The sequence below is a fragment of the Leuciscus leuciscus genome (genome assembly GCF_965113295.1).
Source record: "Leuciscus leuciscus genome assembly, chromosome: 10".
NCBI classification, from domain to species: domain Eukaryota; kingdom Metazoa; phylum Chordata; class Actinopteri; order Cypriniformes; family Leuciscidae; genus Leuciscus; species Leuciscus leuciscus.
In genome coordinates, this window is record NC_138734.1 from 8,155,134 (window position 1) to 8,178,234 (window position 23,101).

At 40.7% G+C, this 23,101-nt stretch overlaps 1 protein-coding gene across 3 annotated transcripts in view; it reads left to right on the forward strand.

The window, feature by feature from the left end:
- Window positions 1–700: 700 nt before the first annotated feature.
- The window catches only part of cdon (cell adhesion associated, oncogene regulated), a 41,995-nt gene continuing 19,594 nt past the window's right edge, over window positions 701–23,101 (forward strand). Inside the window, exons 1-7 of one of the 3 annotated variants that reach the window (XM_082181637.1) lie at window positions 701–1,123; window positions 17,060–17,199; window positions 17,351–17,629; window positions 18,435–18,581; window positions 18,678–18,821; window positions 19,122–19,412; window positions 19,837–20,106. In XM_082181637.1, the coding sequence (XP_082037763.1) occupies window positions 17,127–17,199; window positions 17,351–17,629; window positions 18,435–18,581; window positions 18,678–18,821; window positions 19,122–19,412; window positions 19,837–20,106 (1,204 nt within the window). In that variant the 5' untranslated portion in view covers window positions 701–1,123; window positions 17,060–17,126. Of the gene's footprint in view, window positions 1,124–2,664; window positions 3,040–17,059; window positions 17,200–17,350; window positions 17,630–18,434; window positions 18,582–18,677; window positions 18,822–19,121; window positions 19,413–19,836; window positions 20,107–23,101 lie in introns of those variants that run through there. The other 2 variants (XM_082181639.1, XM_082181638.1) reach the window with 2 other exon arrangements.

The window sequence follows — 23,101 nt, forward strand, 5'->3', positions numbered from 1 at the left end:
TACTTGTGTGTAAGGAGAGAGAGAGAGAGATGAATACATTAATTGCAATAAATTGATCAAAGAAATGTATATTGAAAGATTTCGATTTAATAAATACTTTTAAATAAATACATTTAATAAATGCATATAAATGCTCTTCATTGAACTTTCTAGTCATCAAAGAACCCTGAAAAAAAGTTCTATTTCACTATATTTCCACAAAAGATGTTAAGCAGTCAAGTGTTTTCAACACTGATAATAAGAAATGTTTCTTGAGTAAATCAGTATATTAGAATCATTTCTGAAGGATCATGTGACTGAAGACTGGAATAATGATGCTGCAAAATTCAGCTTTGACATCACAGGAATAAATTACATTTTAATTTGTAATAATATTTTGCAATATTACTATTTTTACTGTATTTTTATGTACTTTACAAACCTGTAATTATTTTGGAACAAAGCTTATTGTAAAGCGTTACATTTTTTAATTAAATATCCTAGTATTGTTTTATTATTTTAGTTAAAAAACCAAGCATACAAATATCACTAAATTAAATATCATTTGAATAAATACTGAAGTGAAAATAGTTCCAGTCTGACAAATGCAAGCTGAGGATGATTGGGGTAATGTTGGGTATGGCGCTAATATTCATTAAAGCGCGCGCGCTCGCGCACACACACGCACGCACACAGAGTCAGTAGAGTAGGGCAACCCCCTGCATACTGAAGCTCTGCCCTGCTGCTGTAGGGCTGGGACATTCCTGCTCTGACGAGCTACAGAGCAATATGATCCCCTCTCTCACTCTCCGTGTGTGTAGAAAAAGACAGTAGTAGTAGAGAGAGAGTAAATGTGTGCAGGGGAAAGGGAAGACAAAGTGAAACAGTTAGACGAGTAGGGTTCACTTACTACGAACTTCACCGGGACCTGAAGCTTTGAGTACGTACTTTGACTTTGACTGCGTTCACGCGTCTGTACGTCCTGGACAGAGATCAACGCAACGGCATATCGTTACTCCTTTTCCCGTTGTTTTGCACTTTGCGCCCGCGTCTAATGGAGGGCCCCGTACGGATCTGCTATCAAGAGAATGTGTTTCATTGCTAGTGTGTCCGGCTGCCCGCAGCTTTTGCCCTCCTGTAAAAGGTAAGAACATTTGGAGAGGCTTCACACACCGCCACAGTGAAGAGACTCTTCCGCTGAAGTGTGTAACAGTGCATGTGTATTCACTCATTTATCCTGCACGAGACGCTCTGCAAACACCATAGATGAGGAGAAATTGTAAAGTGTTAAACATGATTTTTGTTCTGGAATGCATGAAGATCCTTTTCCCCTCAGAACGTGTAGATGTGAAAACTAAGTTTTACACCAAACTCGACGTCACTGTAAACTGTGTAGATGTCAAAGTGTTATGTATTGGCATAAAGTTCCAAGTGAAAAAGTTTTGTTTTGGCATGCATAAACAACCCTCTTTCCATATTGTAAAGAGCGTACAAACAAAGTTTAAAGTGTAGAAATCAAGTTTCAAGAGTTAAAACAAACTCTTTGAGTGTTACAGGATGTACAGTAGTGTAGACAGCGTAGAAACAAAGTTAAAAGACTTGAAACAAAGTGTTTGAATGTACAGTGTAAATTGTAATTGTAAAGGATGTAGAAACAGAAATGTAAAAAGGGTGCATTTAAAGTTTATAAACCAAGTTTTTAGTGTAAATACAAGTTTACAGAGTGTACGTTTAAAAGATTTTATGTTGGAATGTATGAGTGTAAAGTGTGTTGAAGGTTTCTAGAGTCAGACTGTTCAAACTGTGCCTGTATAAAAGTGGCAAGTGTAAAAACAACTTTCTATCCCATGAATGAAACCACTTCAGTTTTCCTGAGTTGACTTTAGTTTTTTTTTCTGACAGTGACTTTAATCATAACTATAACCGTATGAACACAACATGATGTTCTTGTTGGCCTTGAGAGCACTCAGATTTATCTATGTAAATATGAAAACATAAAACTGTTGGAAATGTTTTCCTCTGTGACAAGTGTTTTGTTTGTATTGTTAGTGTGTCCATAAGCACTTGTGTGTCTCCTAGGTAAGCTTTGGCTGTTGAATCCTTAAATAAAACCTTAAACTAGTGTGCATAATCACTTAACATAACTGTTTTTGCTGGCATTCCTCTGAAGTGTCTAAGTTGTCATCCATCTTATTCTTATGTAATGAATGTATTTGTAACTGTACGTCTTTATTAACATGGAAAGAAGGTCATTTCTTCACCTCTATTGCAGTTTGATTTGAGCTATTTCTTGATGAAAACAAACCCCACAATATGTATTAGTCAGACCCCAAACACTCGGCTCTTTGAAACGAGATACCTGTGAGACAGAACCCATGTTTTTTTTTGTTTTTTTCTGGAAAATAAATAGCAGTAGAATGAAAGACAATAAAATAGAAAAATGGAATATAGAATTTACAGAATTGGTTATTTTAGAGCTGTATTAAGTGTCATAATGACCTATTAGTTGAATTTCAGTCCTTGCAGATAAAAGGTTTTTTAAACTACACCGCACTAATTGAAATATGCTTAAGATGAAAACATTTTAGTTTTTTTAAAGAGACAAACTGCTGGAATTTACTAATATTTTAAGGCGTGCCGATAAGTTGGTTTAAACTAACCCAAATTCATATTAAATGTCTCAGTTGTGTAATAGATAGTCTTATATTTGATGGGTTGTCGTATCTTTGGTATATTCATAGGCTTTTGTAGATTATTTAAAAAAAAGATTGTTTATTTGCATACTTCTGTTTATGATTCCGGGAGCAGATAGAGGTTTGTATCTCTGTATTGTTCCTCCTGTGGGCGTAATGACTCTTTTGATCTTCTGCTTCTAAAGAGGCGTAAATGGATGCCTACATGTGGCATGTGAGTGGCTTTTGTGTGATCAAGAGAGGTTAGGACAACATGACTGCTGGGTAACAAAGCCCTCATGCTTTCTGCTCGGGAGAGAAAGAGGCTGAGAGATCGTCTCAAGATACCAACACAATAAAAGATTTAAAAAGTGCTTCCCAGGAAAAGGCAAGTGTTATGAATGATCATAAGAATGTGATTATTATTTTCGCTACATTCACAGCCTTTTACCAAACCATATATTTATCTGAAAAATGCTGTGTAGTTACGTTGCGGTATTTTATGGGACATGTGAAAGGCGTAGAGAATTAAGGGATGAGAGACTGTAGGACAGCGGAGTGAACCTTTATCTCTGTCTTTATTTTTGTCCAGGCAGGAATGTTGAGCTTGGTCGCATATAATCTAACTTGTTCTCTTTCACCTGTTGGCTCTCATTTTTTTCGACGATCTTCTCAGAATAAAGTATGTCGAGAAAGACAACTATGCTGATGGGTTAAACATATGCTTATCATCTCATCATAAACATAATCACTACACAATAAAATCTCACTTTGCACAGTTGGAACTGTCTAAATTGTTTCCTGTCGCTCTAGTTAGAGATAAAACCATGTTTAGAGTTCATAACCACAAATATATACAGCTTGAGTTGTTGTGTGTTATATGTATTGCTGTGGTAGAAAGTTTAGTTTTGTTGTTTCGGTCATATTTTTGGTTTGCTCTCAATTCCCATGTGACTGTACAGTTCAGGATGTCACTTTCCCTTCATATTGGGAAGTAGCCTAGTTTTTGCTTTTTCTGTTATCAAAGCGAGTAGAAACGTAATTACTTTTTCAGTATCTTGACAATGGCTCGACTGTCTTCAAAACAGTAACTTTTACAGTAATTTCTTTTTAACAAGTAGCCTTTAATTTTCGTAATGCTACATCACTGTTATGTGTTTGAATTGCACACATAGCTTTAGAGTCGAGTGAGCTGAAATAATCAAACATCATAAAGCATTAGAAATTGATTGATTCATTCTAGGGAATCAGTTTGTTCACATAGTAATGTAAATGAACCCATTTAATTTGATACCTTTTTTTCTTTGAACTTTTTTTTCTTTTCTTTATCTGTTTAGTTTTAGTTTAAGGCTGTCACTCTGTTTGAGAAACCCCTTATTGTTTTGTTGGCAGAAAAATACAGTTCTGATAAAATATTGTATATTTATATAGTTATAAAAGATAATGCCTATGTATCTACAAGTATTTGAATATACCACGGAGATGTTTCACCATCCCTCTTATTTTTTTTTCATCAGCTTAAAAAGAGAAGGATGAAAAGTAAGTTTTCCGGTCCTCTTCCTCTGTCACATTTGATCGTTTACTGATAGTGTTTATTAAGCTCCCACATCTCAGATGAGATCTCCTTTTTCTGCCTGGTACTAGAATGATGCCCGTATGTCTTCACTGTTTCAAACTGACTTTTCTTACATAGGGGCTGCACTTAGAATCTGGAAGAGCTGATGTTCCAGAAAGCAGAATATATTCCTGAATATTTTTCAATGACGCTTTGGGCCACAGGTGGGCACCTTCAGAGAACCCATGCTCAGAGACTCTCAAACTGAGTTTTGCCCTGGAGGGGGGGACGAAAAAGCATTTCCTGTTAACTCATCCACTCATTCTTTAGTCGGAGGATTACTCGTTTCGAAGGTCACTCTTTTTTCCCACAACTAAGCATTTATCTTGCTAGATAATTTGAAGTACTCGTCTTCAGTTGCTTTTGCTTTCCCATTTTGTTCCTTTTCACGTCTGTAGTCAAAGCCCTCTTAGCTTCCTAATTAAAGTCTCCCTGTGGTGAAAATCAAGCTTTTAATGTTATATGTCTATGTGGTGTTTTTAATTTGCTTTAAGACAGACCATGTGTAAATTCATAAGCACACACCATTGCTGAGTATTTTCTCCTTAAAGTTAAAACTGCAGTGAAACAAAGACAGTCTCAAAAACGCGGTTTGAAATCGCTGGTGTGTTTGACGTCCCAAACCACCTTGTAACCAATCCGATTGTTAAGTCTGACGTCACACGTGACGTTTAGCCTTTTCCGGGTCCAAGCGCTCCTCTCGACCAGAAATAACAATGGTGGAACCTGTAAATTTATTTACGATCACGTCCTTCTTAGTGAGGCACCCTTGGCGGTCAAAAAGGGTTTAAATTCCTTTAACACCAACAGAGTGGTTAGTGTAGCTCATCACTCAGGTGGCATAATTAAGGGTAGAGTCCAGGCATCAATGAAAAAGAAGATTTACGAGGTTGAAGTGAGTTAGCTCGGGACACGGGACACAGCACTGCGGCATTGTAAAAACACTCAATAATAACCAAAACACTAGCGAAAGCGGTAGGTAGCTAGAGAGGACCTGGACTTTGGACCCGGAAAGAGTATTATCGGAGAGTGGTTACGTCACGACTTAACAACCGAATCACGTCAACGTGTGATCGTCAATGAGTGGATCTCTGAGTTGGTGTGAGTGAGCGGAGGCGGGGCTAATTTGCATATTCATAGAACTGCGTATACTAAAAGAGGCAAGGGTGTAGAGTTACATTCAAGCTATTTTAAGGCATGAATCATTTTTGTTTTAAAAAAAAAAAACTTTTAAATATGTCATTTTGGTGATCAAAGATGAGTTTTAAGGCATACCATTTTTGACTACAGGGGGACTTTAAATGGCTTGATGACATTTTGTGATTGTAAAGTCATGACCCATCAGTGTTCCTTCACTAATTATGAGCATTTATAAATCATTAGAAGGGCATCGGTTATCCAGTGCAGACTGGAGCTAAACGCTGCAGTTCTATTTAGAGCGCAAGAATAATGTTTGGCCGTTTAGAGAGTTCTGGGTAATGATAAACACATGGGGCTGTTGAAAAGGTATGCTAATTGGCCAATTTGAATGTAAGCATGTGTAATGATTCGGACCTAGTGATGGACTTTCCAGTCATTCTGGTGGTCTGTCGTATTTTGTCGCAGTTTATGAGTTGAAAACTCTGCTTTAGATCAATAAATGGGCAAGCACAAACCTTGTCTCTGGTAAGGACTGTGGTTAATGTGAAAGATCAGACTGGGGAGGAAGAGGTGGGCTAGTTTTCATAAAAGTGGATTGAGCAATTCAGAATAAGTTTTCTGCTATTTTTATTTTTTTTGTTCCATCTGTGTATGTTTGGGCTGTGGGCAGGATAGAATGTAAATGCACATTAAAAATTAGTGATGAATGTGTTTGAGTAGCTTTAAGCGGCAGTCCGGGCGTGTTGGCGTGGGAGACTTGAACGAAAGAGAGAAAGTTGGAGAGTCAGTTAGGGGGCACTCAGTATTCAGAGAGTCATCCTCTACCCAGCCTCTGTTGCCCAACAGATGTTAGGCAGCTTTTTTTTACCCCCACCCCGGGTAGGGAGGGATGAAAGTGATTTCGTAGGGTTATGTGGTTTGGTTTGAAGGTTTATTTAGCTTTGGGCCATGAACTTTGCTCTCAGCGTCATTCCGAGATTAGCTATTGGCCATAGATGGTGAAATGAAATGATTTAGTTTTATATAGGTGATCTAACTTGTTAACATTTGTAACCAAAATACACTTGCTTAATTTTATGAAGGTCAATGTGAGTAATGTATATAATGGATTTTCAATATGTTGCCCTACCCTTATTCCTTGCAGACAGGACAAATGTGGTAATGCGGTGTGGCAAGCATACCGTCACACTGCATACTTAATCAGCCTCATTCTGATTAGAGGAACCACCAAACAAATTTGAGGTTATTTTTAATTGCGACGTGACGTCTGACTTCAAATAGGATAAAGGATATTTCATAGAGTTGGAAGATTTCATGATGGTACATTTCACCTACCATAACTGTAGTGATACTGAGTTGGTCCATCACCCGGAATAATTGCCTTTAATCCCTGAAGTCCAGGTCTCATTAGTTCGGGTTAGCTGACAGCCGCCATCCTTTTTCAAGAGCCATAGGAACTGGAGAAGGATTACGGCTGGCTGCTAAAGCTTTGCTGATGTGATTTAAGGCCCTGGTAGCGGTGATGGATACCGTCCAGCAGCTATGTACATCGGGTGAATGGTATATCTCACAGGTTTTGCCTCTCGCTCAACAGATTGTAACAGATTAGAGCAAATTTTGCTCTAAAAAGATGATCCTAACACAATGGAATTCACTAGACGGAGACGCCAAGGTCGTCTCCCACTGGTCTGAGGCAACAATAAGAATTTGTTTCTTGTGATTCATTGCCCATCATAGTTTTAACATCCTTGGAGTTAAACAGAAAATGTAGACCCATCCTTAAAATCTACTCCTTAGATTTTACGCATAATTAATTGGCATACTAAACAGAAAAGCTGTACCTTCTGCTCACCTATGAGCTAGATATCAAAATATTTTTCTCTTCAGCTTTGTCATTACAACTTTTCGTCACTGCAAATACAAAACTAACATAATTACGACTTTAATTGAGAGCAAAGAAAAAGTTAATGACGGACACAGTCTATTCAAATAGTTTAACTTTCAGAGCTAAACATGACTAAACATGTTTTTCATTAAAGAATGACTATATTTTCACTGTAATCTAATTTTATTTAATCAGATTGTTCAGTTTCTGTGACATCTATCAAATAGAAAAAAGTTATAAATTCAAAATAAGCATGTTTGATATTTATCAAATTTGTTCATTTATTTATTTATTTTGGACACTTATTGCGAAGAATGCATTTCTCATCATTATTTAGCTATGCCAATCGACTTTCCCAATATTTGGGACAATAAGAGGATACTAACACGTTTGAGATGCATTTCTAAACTGTTCACAGGAGAGCCCTGACCTTGTGCTGAATGTAGGAGGGGTTTTCTGCATCCTCAGCACCTTCCTGTTTTTAAGATTATTTTCTCTGAGACTTCCTGAACTGACCCTTCTTCACCAGATCCTGTTCTCAGTCCAGCCCCGCGAGCAGTCAGAACCCTTTCTTGATTTTCTTTCAACTTGTTTAGTACCAGCCCAGCCACACCGCAGCTTTCTATTTCAAACACTGCAGCCCATAAGAGACATCTGACATGGGTTTTCTCTACAGCTCAAGCCAGGCAACAGATCAGCAGGACTATATTAAGGCAAAAGCGGCCGTGGCTGGCTCCCCCCTTGCTCCTGACAAACAGACTGTTTGTTTGGAAGGTCTGCGTAACTGGCAGATCCGAGCCTAAGGCACTGTGGGTACTACTACTACTGTAGTTGCCTGTGGTTGCAAGTGCCATTTTGAGCTTTGCAATGCGGGAAGAGGCAGCCCCTCTGGGGAACAGAGTTAAACGGTCATTTATAGTCTTTTCCAACTGCTTCAGGAAACAGGAATTAATTACAGGGGTTAGCCCAAAGAAGGCCCTGCATTGTTACGCCTCTGACCTATCTATTTAGTACAGCCCAGATTAGGTTAAGATATAGAATGGGAGATGCATAATATTTATGATTCTGAGACCGACAACCTCATCCATTTGTACTCTGAATGAGGCCTTTTATAAGCTTTCCCCATCTGCTGAAACCAATGTGCCACTACTGTCCTCTCAGTAGTCGGAAGGTGTATTGCAAATGTACCGAATGCAAGCTTTATTATTATTATTATTATTTAATGAAGGTTATGTTATTGGCACCAACTGATGCCACTGTCCAGAATCTGCTCACACCTCCAGGTTAAGTGAATGGCTGAAGCCCAAAATGACTGAGAGTTTAACAATCTGACATGAAGCCAGTGATCGCAATCCAGAGAAGCATGTTTGTTGAACTCGCACCACACAATTTGTTTTGTTATTTTGGAAGCGCTAGAAAACATGACCCCTTGGCTTGCAGAGGACTACAAGACAAGCCAGATAAACATTTAGACAACCTAAATAGATTCAGTCAGAGGCGGTGTTTGGAGTAGATATTTATTTCAGAGCTCTCAAGCTTGTACATACAAGGCAGAGAGTTGGCCTTATGATTTTGGGGGGGTTTCAACACACTCAGAAAGAATAATTCCGTCTTCACAGCCTCTTAGATCTTATTTGTTTTTGTTCCAGGAGGATAATTTTTCAATTTGGGAAAAGCAGTGGTCGAAAAGGCACAGTTCTGTACCCTTAGCCTAATCAAATATTTGTGATTAATCTTGGTACAATTACTGATATATTAAATGGATAATGTATTAATCCCTTCAGCTGAGACACTTCAGATGCGCACTGTTCATCATGATGGTTTTGAATATCTTGAAATATTATTGGAATCACTTTGAAAAGGAAAATACAGTTAAGTTTAACGTGTGCAGCGCAAGTCTGTCATATAGGCATATACACAACATTATAAAGAGAACAATATTTTAATAAAACGTTGCGAATTCTTTGGGTTTAGTTGCCGTGTTTCAGCACTTTGTTACGGGAACAAACTTGTGCATTCGTGCCATTTTGTGTAATATTATGTTAATGTTGCATAATTATCTGATTAATCTTATATAGGTTTCGATGAGTTAATTAACCCGCTAACATAGCGCTTCAGCACTTGCTACTCAAACAGCAATGCCGTTATTTGAAACAGTAATAGTAGTTTGAGATGTTTCTTTTTCATGAACAAAAAAAGGACTGATGCATTATTAATAATAACTAGCACCTTTTTTGCATATTATTTTCATAAACTATATGGTTTAATTAAAATCTTAATCATTTTAATTATCCATGGCACATGCAATAAAAAAAATGTATACGTGTAGTCCAATGACTTTTGAAAATTTGAAAGAAATTTGACCATCAGAGTGTAAAATTCACTTAAAAAAAAAAAAGTAATCTTACACTGGTTCACTATAGGCTACTGCTGTATATGTTTGATTTATGTTGAAGTGCTTGGGACATGGCTTTTAATGGTGAGACTTTTGCTTTTGTAATCAGGCTCTCAAAAAATTTAATGAAAATTTGGATTTAGATAAAAAGATTTCGGCCAATATATCGGTTATTGGCTTACAAAAATAAAGAATTATCGGTTGTTGTTATCGGCCAAAATGTTCATGTTGGTGCATCCCTAGTGAGTTTACAGTACATGTCTACTTATACATTTTATCTCTTACAGTCTTGGGTCTTGGGCCAGCATGAATGTTAGGGTGACGTTCCTGATTTTCCAGTGATGATTTCAAGTCCTGCTGTCGTCTTGTTTTTGTTTTGTGCATGCTCTGAATTGCAGCTTCTAATATATGTCCCTGCCCTGTGAGTGCTTTTGGTACAAGGCCAAAGACCTATCGTCGGGATACTGAGCAGGACCTGTTATGGATGGAGAGGTGATGGAATCCAGGAGGGCGAGGGAGGACTGAATCTAAGCAGAAGCAGAGAGAGAGAGTGAGAGAGAGAGAGAGAGAGAGAGAGAGAGAGAGAGAGAGAGAGAGCTAGGAGAGCAGAGATATGCAGACATTAGATGGAAAACCACTAGCTGCCTCCAACTTTTCTGCAGCCTTTGTCCTATTGAAAATTAAAGTCTGTTTTTAAATTTGCAAGACATTTAAATTTGCAAAAGATTATGTACAGAGAATGCAGTACAGTCCAAATTCAAACCTGCATTTCCCACATGCGCAACCACAGCTCAACATGTCTGGAACATGTGCAGATAACTAGGCCACAGGTCTGACATGTTACTCTTTTCTCAATTCAAAGCTTTTGGAATTTGAGTGCTTGGCATCTACTGGAGAAGTCATCTAATGCTCTGCTGACTCTAACCTCCACACATACACACTTGCTCTCATCCTGCTTACCTGATGAATCAGACACTCTTGGCACAGACTGCCTATCAACTTTGTCTGTCAGCATACCCTCTGGGCAGACAGAACCGCTGTCTCTCCTGTCTCTAACATTCCACCTCTCTATTAGAATTACCCTTCCTGTGTGCAAACGTCCCCTCGAGGGTTCTGAGTAGCTGTGAACTCAGCTGGAAGGATATTCTTTAGCTCCCACAATTCTGTGGGTGTTGTTAGCTATGTGTGTTGCTTTGCCACAGTTTTGGCTGTGGCCTTGTGTGGTGGGATACCCTGAGATCCATTTCCAGTGTCCGAGACGACCCTATTGAGTTTCAGTCCTCTGCCTAATCCCTGTTGTTGAAAACCTTGGGAAACAGCCCCCCTTACCTCTGCACCCCTCCTCCCTCACCACCTCCCTTTCCACACTACCTCCCCCTTCTATTCCCAGGCAAACAAGACGCCACAGAACAAACTCCAATTAAGGGGGTTCTTCTGTACTGTACTGAGGCTAAGGGTCTCCCTCCCACCCTGTCTCACCGGGTGATCTGTGTGCAGAGTGTTTGTGACCAAGGCCAAGCAGCCCGAGGCAGGAATTAGCACTGTCTCCCTGGTCTGAGGCCTGGCACTCATGGGAAGAAGGCGGAGGTAGACAGGGTTGTTGCTTCTGAAACCCCCCCGGGAGGAGAGAGGAGATGTGTGTTCTTGGTAAACAGTGCTTTGTTAGAGGTGACTGTCTGATCCCTGGGGCCTCTGTTCTCATTCCTCTCTTCTATCCTCCCGTCTTTCCTTTCTCTGTTAACCACACCGCGGTCTCCCAGGCTGTGCCCTGTCACCCCACGAGTATCTCACCCCAAGGTCGTCCGTACTTTGTAGACTCTGATGTGATTTCCTGTCAACAGAGAAAATTTGTGTTTTATGGCTGGGGGCTGCGAAGTAGCATCAACTCCTGACGTAATGGCTCTACACACATACATGCTGACCCACTCTTTTACAACGCTAAAGAGAACAGCTGAAAGTTAACCTCTGTTTGCCTTTTCTTTGGCACTGCAGCCTTTTAATGATAGGCACTGCCTAACTAGTCTGATTCCCATCTCTGTTCACTGTAAAAGAAAGAGCAATTGCTCCAATTTTAATGCTTAGTACCTTACAGATGTCTCTGATTCTCTCTCCTGTTCCTCTTCCTCTCTCTCTTTTTTTTAATAATGTCTGCTCCCTTTAATCACTGCTCAGTTCAGAGGCCCAGTATTTCCATTCATTAGTCCCATCTGCATGGCCTGGAGCTGCCCTCATTCCTGCCACTTGGACCAATAGTAGCCTGTTTTTAGCCCCATTCGGGCCATCCATACTGTGCCTTGTTTCCCACACCCACTTTCAGTCTCTCAGTCCTTCTCCATCTCCTGACCTATCTTGCTTGCCAGGTCTCTCTGATTGCACCAAGTCAAGACATTGTAATTTCAGTTGACTGAGAGGATTACAAGCAAGGTTCACATAGTATGAGTTTGTCTGTCAGGCATTATCTGGGGGGAATGAGCTGAGGTTTGGCAAGTATTCACCTCCTGATGAATCCCTTTTTTCCCCACTGGCCCTCCCTTCCTCACAGCCCTGTTCTTCCTGTCTCACTTTTTTGTTGTCTTTCTCTCACTGTTGAGGGGCTTACTTCATTCATTCTCACCTCTGTTTTTGTGTCATATTTTTCTTATTTTATTTTTGTAACCTCTGTGCTGCTTTATTTGTTCTCCTTCACCCCTCTCTCTCTCTCTGTGGAATGTTTGGAGAGCGACTACTCTGTCAGTGTTTGTGGGGGGCAAGTGTGGACAGGTTTAGGATATGGCAGAGTATCAACCTCACCACATAGGGTCAGATCATACTATCAGAAAAGATATTCACTCACTCTTGTGTTCTTCTCCTGCTTTCATGGTGTCTTCTGTTGTCTGTCTTTCGGTCTCTTTCTCATTATGGTGCCCCTCATGTTTTTGCTGCTTTGTGTGTTCTATTTTTGGTTATTTCCTGTAGTCCCTAATGACAATAGCCATACCACTTATTTTTGTTTTGTTTCTTAAGACAAGCATTTGTGTTCCATTTTGTTAGTCTTCCACTGCTAGCTTTCTTTGTTTCCTTGCGGTGATGTTCAGGCCTCCAGTTTTGTTCCAGTCGTGACCTGTTCTTTAGAGCCTTGTGGGGTCTTTTGTCCATGTTTATTCAATATGACAGGAATCTGGGCAGAGGACACATCGAGCACTGCCTGCAGAGAAAGACTCATCTATTCCCATTAACACCTTTTTTTATTTTTTTATAGGACTGCAGGTGCCACTTCCCGCCCCCTTTACACACACACACACACACCTAGGATTTTGTCAGAATGTTTATATTCCTTGCTGTCATTTTCTGCTTACACTGCATCCATCTTCTTGCAAGAGTACCCAGCATTCCAGCTGACTGTTATTCCAGAGGCTATGTGTTACATACAGATATGAGGGTATCAGAGCCACCTTTTATTTTCAGGTATGCTGAAAAAACACTTGAAATAATGTCTGGAATAGTCTTGGTAAAACTGTAGAAAATATCATTTTTAACGACAGATGCTTTTAGACATCCTAAGGAGATGAATCTGTACTTTGGCTCATCTCAGGTATGACCCTGGACTTACTCCCTCATTCCAGAGAGAAAACAGAAAGGAAAAACAGTTTTTGCTCTGACAACTGATAAGGATAGATTTACGATCATCAACTGCCTGTGGGTTTGCTGAAGTGCTTTTGGATCAAGCTCTCTGGAAGCCTCTCAGAAAAGCACTCAGTGTGTGTGAAACTTCTCTTCTGGCTCGAGAAAGTCCTGACTCAAGTTTGTAAATGCAAAAACAGAATGCAGAGAGGCATACAAGAGGTCTTCCACAACTTTTGGAGACTCTAGGGAAGCAAACTGACCTGAGATCTGTCCCTGTAAATCAAATACCCCTACTGACCAGCATATGTTGCACTTTGGGATGGGATGGGATGCTGGAGGGCTATTGTCCCCACTAGGCTTGATATCTAGCTTGAGAAAATACTTTGTTGGTCAAACAGCTTCACAACCCAGAGAAAACGGCATGCTCTTGCCCACTAGCTTGACCAATAGCCAACCAGCCTCAACCAACATGGAAATTCATGCTAGTCTTAGCTCGTCTCTTTTCAGCACAAAAACTCTGGACATCAGCTGTTATGATTTACTAACAGAAACACTACCAATATCCTTAATCTTCAGTAAATTGTTTAATAGAGCTAATCAAGAAGCTAACAAGAAGATTCCTTGTCTGTTAGTGTTTCAGTAGAGGGCTGCTGGAAAATCAAGCCAAACGTATCTTCTGATCGGTGTAATGATATGGTTTCTAGTTGGTCAAAGCTGGTAATTTATGGTTATTAGCTGTTCCATACTCTTAGGCAGGTTCTTCCAGCAAGGAATGGACGCCTAAGAGCAAAGCTTTCTCAGTAATAGGTTAAAGAACTGCATTAGCAAGCTTTCTTGCTCGAGTCATCTGTAAAGTGATATTACATAAATAGGTTAATGTTTGTAATTCTCTCTGTTTGTTAGCCCCTTGCTTCGTTCTGCAATTTTTTCCCTTTGCCCTTAATCTTCTCTTTTGATGTGGCCTGTATGATGGATATCTTCAGCAGGTATAGGGGACTTCCCTTCCCTTCTGCTATCAGACATGTCTCGGCACTCCGTTACCCTCTCTCTCTCTCTCTCTCTCGTTATACTTATATCTCTGTTATTGAAGGCTCTAGACTGATCTAATTCCCTGCTTGTCTCTCTTGCCTGCATTTAGTTGTAGCTGCCTGTCTCTCTCTCTCTGATGGAGGACAGCAGATATCCTACAAAGTGTCTCTCTGCCCTGAGCCTAGCACATACAGGCGGATGTCAAAAGAAAGGCACAAAGATAAAACATAGGAATGATGCTTGTGTTTCCTCGTCATGCCAGATCTGTTGCAGAGATAGCAAGAGGCACAGCGGTACTCAGATATCTCGATCCAGGGTTATACTCACCCCTCCAAGGGTACATACCATCACCTTCTAAGCACACACTCGTACACATGGGTCGATGTTGCCCATCTTTGTCTGTGTGTTTCATTTAAGGCTGTCGCTATTGTTGTAATTATATATTATTATTCTGGGAGTGAAAAGATTGTTTCCACTGATGGCATAGGGGCACTGCAGAGGGCTTGTTGGGACTCATGGACAAAGACACGCTTCACTTAGAATCCTTGGGCTGAAGAACCATGTACACACACGTTTATAGCACTTCATACAAATTTACTCTTGAGATCTGCTTAGTTTAGACTAACTTTTGTAAAGTTTCTATGAAATTTGTGTAGATTACAGAAGTGTGTAGATTTTTTTAAGGCCTGTCTGCCTGTCGTGGTGTATTTTATGTTTGTCAAGTGCAGACACCACTCCCCTTTTCTCACCCTGTTTTTTGGGGTGACCCCAAGGGGTGGGGCTATGACTGGCAGACACCCGCTGACTTTCTGCTCTCCGGTGACCCTTGACCTCTGGTTTAGAGGGGGCGTGAGCGGGAGGCTGGGAGAGTTTATTATTTCCTGTGTTTCCTACTTCGTCTTCCTCTGAGTGGTCCCGCGGGGGGCGGGGGAGATGATATGTATGTATATGTTTGATGCTTTGGTTTTTAGGTCACATTGTAGCTAAAATGCATGTTGGGAAGGTAGATTCATTCATAATGCAACAATTAACTAGATTTTTACATCCAACACTCATCCAAAGCCTGCGTCACAATGTTAAGGTGTTGTGGGTAGTTGACAAGGCGTGGCAGTGTGGTTGCTAATATGTTCTTGTGTTTTTTAGCACAATGCTATTAGGTGTTTGGGGTGCTATGAATGATTGATAAGGAATTGTTATGTGGATTGTAGGCCAGGGTGTTATGAGTGGTTGCCAGGTGGTTGACAAAAGAGCCCACTCCCTAGTTTGGTCTCAAGATATAGCCTAACTCGTGCTTCAGTCTAAGTTTATGGGATTTTTTTAGGTTTTTTTTGTGCCATTTTTATTGTTTAATTAATTGGACGCTTATTCTCAGCAGTGTGCATAATTCGAGCTATCATGTCTTTAGCACACTATAAGAAATAGTAGCTATAATAATGATGCTCGTCATAGCAAGCACTGCTAAAGAAAAATGGTGAAGAGAAATAAGCAAGACAGGAGAGGGTATTAGTATGCTTGAGTGTGAGTAAATTTGAGCGTGTGTGTCCTGTCACAGACCTGTTCAGCTCTAGTGGTCTCACCCAGACATCACTCCTTTAATTTGACCCAGTCGAGTGGCCTGTCCCTTGGGGTGATGTTGGGCTGGGCACAGAGCCCCATGGCACCCATAGTATGAATATCACAGCTGGGTGGCCATTGTCCGCCAGCCCCTGGCCCAAACTACACTCACAGGCCAGGAGCCTGTGATCAAAGGCCCTCCGGATTAACGCAGCCCAGATACAGAGGACCGGCTCTAGGGGAGGGATGGGTTCAAAAGCAAAGAAGAATGCTCCTAATTACACTCCTTTCACTCCTTTCCGTGTCTCACCCTTTGGGTGCTCCCCTTGTCTTCCTTTTAGGGCGTTTGAGATTGTGAGTGTGTGAACGCCATGTGTAGACTCTTCAGGCTACAGTGAATCTGTGAGAAAGCAGTGCACTGTGACAGGATAGTGATATTAAGAGTAGACCACAAGCAGATCCCTTAAATGCAGTCCATCAGAGATGAGCAGAAATGAAGGGGGCAAAAGAGAGGAAGGGAGAAGATGGATTGTAGGTTGAGGATGGGTGGGGGGCATAGAGGTTCAGGAATTTCTGTTTCATCAGAGAAGCACTTTGTGGGAATGGGTCATAGATCAGCAGAAAGAAATTTCTCATCGGGGGAAGTCTGTGTGAGATAATGGCTTGTATAATTGGATGTGTCATAAAGATTATTAAAAGTATTGTTTAGGATTAACTGTAAAATATTTGGTGTTGTTATTCCTACAAGCTGAATCTCTCAGCCAGCTACAGATGAAAACAGTGCTACTCGATATCTGTATAAAGAGTAGGCCTATATGTGGGTAGCTTTAATTATTGGTGCTTAGGGTTTGGTGCTTACCATTTATTACCATTTAATTGGTGCTTACCATTTGTGCTACAGTCATGAATGTTACATTAATTTGTGTTTCTTTTTTAAGATACGTGTGCTATGACCTTTCTAAGTGATCAGACTTGCGTTTTTCATCTGGTGAACGATAATATTCTAAAAAATATTATGTATTATGAAGATTTTCCTCCACAATCAACACAAAATGTAGCAAAATTCTACACATTCTATGTTTGGCTAGTGACTGCCTTTGTTGTCATTAACCATGTTTAGCCTTTTCAGTCATCGTATTGGCCATGAATGTTTTTTAATATTTCTGCTTTGTCTTTATGCATTTCAGGTGTGGAGTGTGTGTGGAGGGGGTGTGTGTTAGGCCCCAGGTTAGTGCACAGAGGTGAAACAGCGTCATGGAGGACGGTGGCCTGAGATTATTGTCCGCTGTGCTGTGTGTGTGCCATACCCTCCTCCTCAACTGCCCATGTGAGTAACAAAAAAAAAAAAAAAAAAACCTTAGCACACACCTATGTCGAGCAATTGGAATTGAAACCACGTACAATGGTCCAAACTAGTCTTAGCTGGTTTGAAGGAATAATAATTTCCTTTCTTTTCTTTCCCTGTCTGTCTTCTTCAGCTGTTCTGTCTCTCTCTTTTCGTGTGGAGCCTCTCTCTGTGGTTCAGAAGCAAGGCGGAGCGGTCCATCTGCATTGCACGGCGCATCCAGCTACAGCCAGACTCAGCTGGCTATTTCAGGGTCGACCACTAGACCCCAGCCACCAGTCTGGAGTGGAACTTAGTCCAGGCTCCCTCTCACTGCCATCCCTCCAACCGGCTTTCACAGGCTCGTACCAGTGCATGGCTCACTCCGAGACAGGCTCCATCATCAGCCGCCATGCACGAGTGCTCATTGCAGGTAGGCGCATATAATCACACTCATAGTATGCTGACAAATACACTCTCAGTGCAGCTGTAAGAGCAACAATCCTACAAGAATGCACTTCAAAGAGGTTGCTGGTGAAGAAAGACAGGAAGTATCAGAAGGCGTATTTCTCGAGCCATTAACACTGTTAGAATGGCCAACCATAGATGAGTGTTGGAAGGGAAGGAAATGGGTCTTTCTTTTCAGTCTGGCACTTATCCAGACACCTCTTCAGCAGTATCCTTAATGAGCCCAGGGTTTTCCTGTGTCGTACTGAGAGCTGATGCCGGGAAGGGCGACCTATCGGACGCAACCCCTCTGCGTTCGACCCAGGGTCTGATCAGGGTTGCAGATAAGGCTGCATTATTCAGTGGAAAGCACATGTTCTCTGCCAATCACAATCCAATATAAACACCTCATTGACAGAAGGTCTTTGTGTGAAGTGCTGCTGCTATGAATGGATATACCAGTTTATCACACAGTTCTCACAAATGTTTAATTCTTATTGGTCAGTTGCCACATTTTTGGTTAGATATTTTGTATAATGATTGTTGAACTTAATAATTTACCATCTGTGCTAGTTTCCTGTCTGTCATATAACGCCACAGCTTCCTTCTACTTAAAATCAATATTTTGTTCATTTGTTGTTCATGTTCATTTATTGGTTTACTTCATAGGTAGTCATCTAAAAAGCAGGATAATGTTCAATCAGCTGGTTGTCTCGCTAAATAAACCCCTTCAGAGTTATTTTACACATTGCTGTGAAGTGATTGAGTACTCTTACGGTTTCTTCATTCAGATATTGAGGAGTTTGCGGAGACCCATCGGAGATCATTTACTGTAAATAAGGGAGACACTGCTGTTATTGAATGCCCACTTCCTCGCAGCAATCCGCCTGCTCTGCCACGCTACCGGATACGGGGGAAATGGCTGGAACAGTCTGCAGGTACAGACGAGACGGCCTCAAATGCCAAACCCTTCAGAAGCACATGAAGATACAATTTAACAATTCGAAAGTTTGTTTCTTTTGTCTATTTTTCAGATGAGTATTTAATCCTGCCCTCTGGGAACCTTCAGATTGTGTCAGTGTCTTCAGAACATCAGGGCATGTATAAGTGTGGTGCTTATAATCCTTTAACCCGAGAGACTCAAGTAGAAGCTCATGGCACTAAACTCATAGTCAAAGGTTGGTTGAGCAAACTCTATTAGTTTTTTCTCTAGGTATCACAAAGTTTTGAGAGTTTAACTTCTGATTTCCCACATAGTTCATAGTTTTTGTAAATTAGGATGCTGGAAAAATAAGCAGCTATATATTCAGATAAAAAAAAAAAAAAAAGTATTTTAATGGGTGTGTACTGTAAATAAAAATTTATATTTTGTATGTAATATATCTGAAATAATGAAGAATTATGCATTTAGTAGAACAATCTTGCAAATATGATGGGAAAATGACTAATAAAACTATTGCACTCTTTCTTTCATGTAGATTCAGAAGGCTCTTCACCTGTAAGGATTGTCTATCCCATCACCCCTCGCAATCTTACAGTGGACCAGTCTGGATCTCTGACCCTAGAGTGTGTCGTATCAGGAAGTCTTTCTTCAAAAGTCAAATGGTTTAAAGATGGGGCAGAGCTTTCATTGAGCTCCAAATGGATGTTGTTGCATAGAAACCTGGTGTTGAATGACGTTCAACTGAGTGATGGAGGACATTATTGCTGCTCTGTTCTGACTGACCGTGGAGCTGTAGTCAGTTTCAACTACACTGTGAATGTGCTTGGTAAGGAAATATTATTAATATCCCGTCATGTTACCAAGGTTTAGGGTAGCTTAGTCCATGTAGTTCAGGTTCCTCTCAAGTTCCTCAACCATTTTATTGCTCACTGCATGAAGGTTTTCCAATTTCCAAGTCAGAATTTCAAATTTCCTACTTGAAAAATATGCAATAAAATGAGACATTATGTAAAACTTGTTCATATTTGCTCAGTAATAAAACATGTTTTGCAAATGTTTGTACAACTGCACAACAAATGGAAGCAGTGCCATTTTGTTTCTTTATACATAATTTCCAAACAATGAACAACAGAATGATCGGATGACAGTAATATTTAGAAGAAACATCCCACATTCCATCAGTAATAGTTCATGTGGAGTATTATTTCATTATGTGTATAATAAATCCAGCACGCTTCTCCTCTTTACAGTGCAAGTAAGCATCCTGCGAGGTTTGTCAGATCAGGCTGTGACTGTGGGCTCCTCTGTGAGATTTACCTGTGCTGCCAGTGGTAGTCCAACCCCCAAAATCACATGGGTCCACAACTCTGCCCCTCTCTCGTCGTTTCCCCACCTTCAAATCTCTGGCCTCTCCCTTCATATATCTTCAGTGACGGTTCGAGATCAGGGAATCTACCAGTGCCTGTTTGACAATGGCATTAGCTCTGCACAATCGGCAGGAAGACTCAGTGTTCAATCAGGTAAGACGATGCTCCACTGCACTCTATAGCAACTACCCAGAACACCCTAGCAAAACCTTCTGTTCTACCCAGAACAGTCCTTAGAACCGTTATGAAGGGTTTCATTTTATATATTTATATAACTTTCCCAGAGTTTAGCGGCTTAAAATGATCTGATCGCAAACAGAGAAGTGAAATCGGGTTGAAGAGTCACTATAGAAATTTACACCATTGTAGATGCTCAGTGTGTCCCAAGTTCATCTAACTTTGTGATGTGAATGACACAATTTCACGTGCTTCAGTAATTTATTTGCGTTAAATGATTTTGAATTAATCGCATTATATTATATTATATATATTTATATATACACACACACACACACACACACACACACACACACACACACACACACACACACACACACACACACACACACACACACACACACACACACACACACACACACACACACACACACATTTAAAACAGTGTTTTACCAGCAGAAGATACAGGTTTACCATACAGTAAGTTGGGACAGTATATCCCTCCAGCAGGGCAGAGAGTTTAGCTGGAGTTTGGTTGGAGAAGGGGGAGTTGGGGTGTGTGTATTTGGCTGGCAATGAGAAGGCTGTGAGAGCGAGCTTTGTGCGTGCTGTTGGGGATAAGCTCTTGGACAGCGGAATGTAAGGAGTAACTACACAAGGTTATGACGAGGACCAGACCACCCAGCTGTCAACATCACACACAACTAGCCCTATATTTATTAATACACATCTCTCTCACACACAGCCCTCCCCTGACCTCCTCTGAGGCTGTTCCTCAGCCTTGTTTTGTGTCTCCAAACATGATTGATAAGCTTAGAGATATGTAGACTTCAGAATAGATAAAATATAAAGGAGGTCTTTTCCAAATGTTGGCTCATATCACTTTTTTCCTGGCTCAGCTACAAGAGTGATTTATTTTGCACTGATAAAATTCAGGTCAGTGTAAAAGCAGAGTTGTTTATGTTTAACGGCAAGATTTGAGATAGATATGTAATCCGTAGGCTGCTGGAAAAGGAATAAACAGCATTAGACGTGATCCGCTATTTTGCGAAGGATGCTGATTGGACTTATGTTCTTAAAGACCCCATGAAATGTCTTGACGTGTGCTGTTTAATTTCCTGTTCTTGACGTGGTTTAATTTCCTCGTTGTTTTATAGGCTTTAGTTTGTCACAACCATTAACAATGCTATTCCTATAGCCTTTCCGATTCAAAGGCAGACGGAGGGGCATGATCAATCTAGAGAGCATTTGATTGGACAGAAATGTGTATATGCCCCAGTGAACAAGATGAGTCATCAATATTTTTCGTTTGTTTTCCTAGTAGATAATTAAATCCATTTTAAGGCCTCCAATTATCCTTCCTGGTGAGTTGGGATGATGTACAGCCCGAGCGCAGTCTGAGGCCTGACTGTTCCTCTCAAACTCGCTTTCTGTGTCTCTGTCTCTCCCTTGTAATGTTTATATTGTACCCTGCGCGCCAATCATTAATGATGGTGCACATGTGAGTCACAAAGGAGAAAGACCTACTGTACAGAAAAAGAGACAAGATCAAAGCATCAGAACAATATTTACTGTATCTTGCTTTCATTAGTGGTATTTGCTAAGGCACGCGTCACTATTACTATTGCTCATACTTACGGTTAAGGTTTTGAACAAACCCGTAACTTAAGTAAGTATAACCTAAGATTTGGCTCCAGTACTGTTTGTGCTAGAATAAACGAATGTGATAGAATGGTTGAAAAAAATAATAATTACTGTGGGCCCGTCCCAATACCCACACTTGCAGTCTTTGCACTTGACCACTTGTTTACATACATATAGCATTTAGGCCCAAGTGTTCAAGTAGTTGTAAAGACCACATGTGTGTAGAACTTTTGTGGAGCTAGTGTGCATTAAGGGCACTGAGATTCTGTATTGTCTGACCTAGGACAGTCTTGCACACTTGTTTGCTGTTGCGTGCATGTTCTTTCAAGTGGCCTCGGCCGCAACTCTGGGCATTGGGACAGAGTCAGACCAGAATACCATGACTTGGAGGTGAGCTCCGTACTCGTGCCAGTAAGCAGCTACACAATGTCCCAGCAGCAACCATGCAGATCACCCTAGCACAGGGGTGGGCAAACTCAGTCCTGGAGAGCCACTGTCCTGCAGAGTTTAGCTCCATCTCTAATCAAACACATCTAAACAAGCTATTCAATGTCTTCAGAAGGCTATAGGTAGGTGCGTTTTATCAGGGTTAGAGCTAAACTTCGCAGGACAGTGGCCCTCAAGGACTGAGTTTGCCAATCCCTGCCTTAGCAACAGCCTGGCAACCTCAAACTGAGTCCTAGCATTGTTAGTATTACTCAAATTCTGTTCATTCTTTTTAAATGCCAGGTGTAAGACCGTGGCTTACCCTTAAATTATTCAGGGCTTGCCCTATGGCTCAAACAGGACATGATTGGAAGGTGGGTATGTTGAGCTGGTGTATTCTCTCTGGTATTTTAATGGCAGATGGGTGGAATGTGTGGTGGCTGGCTGCAGGCCCAGTTTGAGCTCTAGTGTTACTGACTCTGAGGCTGTTTGTTTTGTAAGGTAAACCAGTACCACACACCCAACAACTGAGAATGAGAGACCCCAAGAACCAGCAACAAACCTTACCTCTCCTACAACTGCTTTTCAGCTGTTTAGCTGGGATTATTCAGTTGCTATCTGACTCTTACTCTGCAGTGACTTGGATATTGTGATGTGTATACAACACGCACAGTGCACGGCTACTCAAAAATAAAAGAAATCCACATGTGTGCAAGTTTATGTCATCTTTCACTAAATCCAAGTTCACAGAAAATCTGTTCGGATGATCGACCGCCAAGCCTATGTCAGAAACTAATGTTGCTTTTAAATAGCATGGATTACCAAGTCGACCATTCTGGTGGGGTTTAAGATAATAACTTAATGAATAATAGAATGTTATTAAACATTCCTTCGCAGGTTC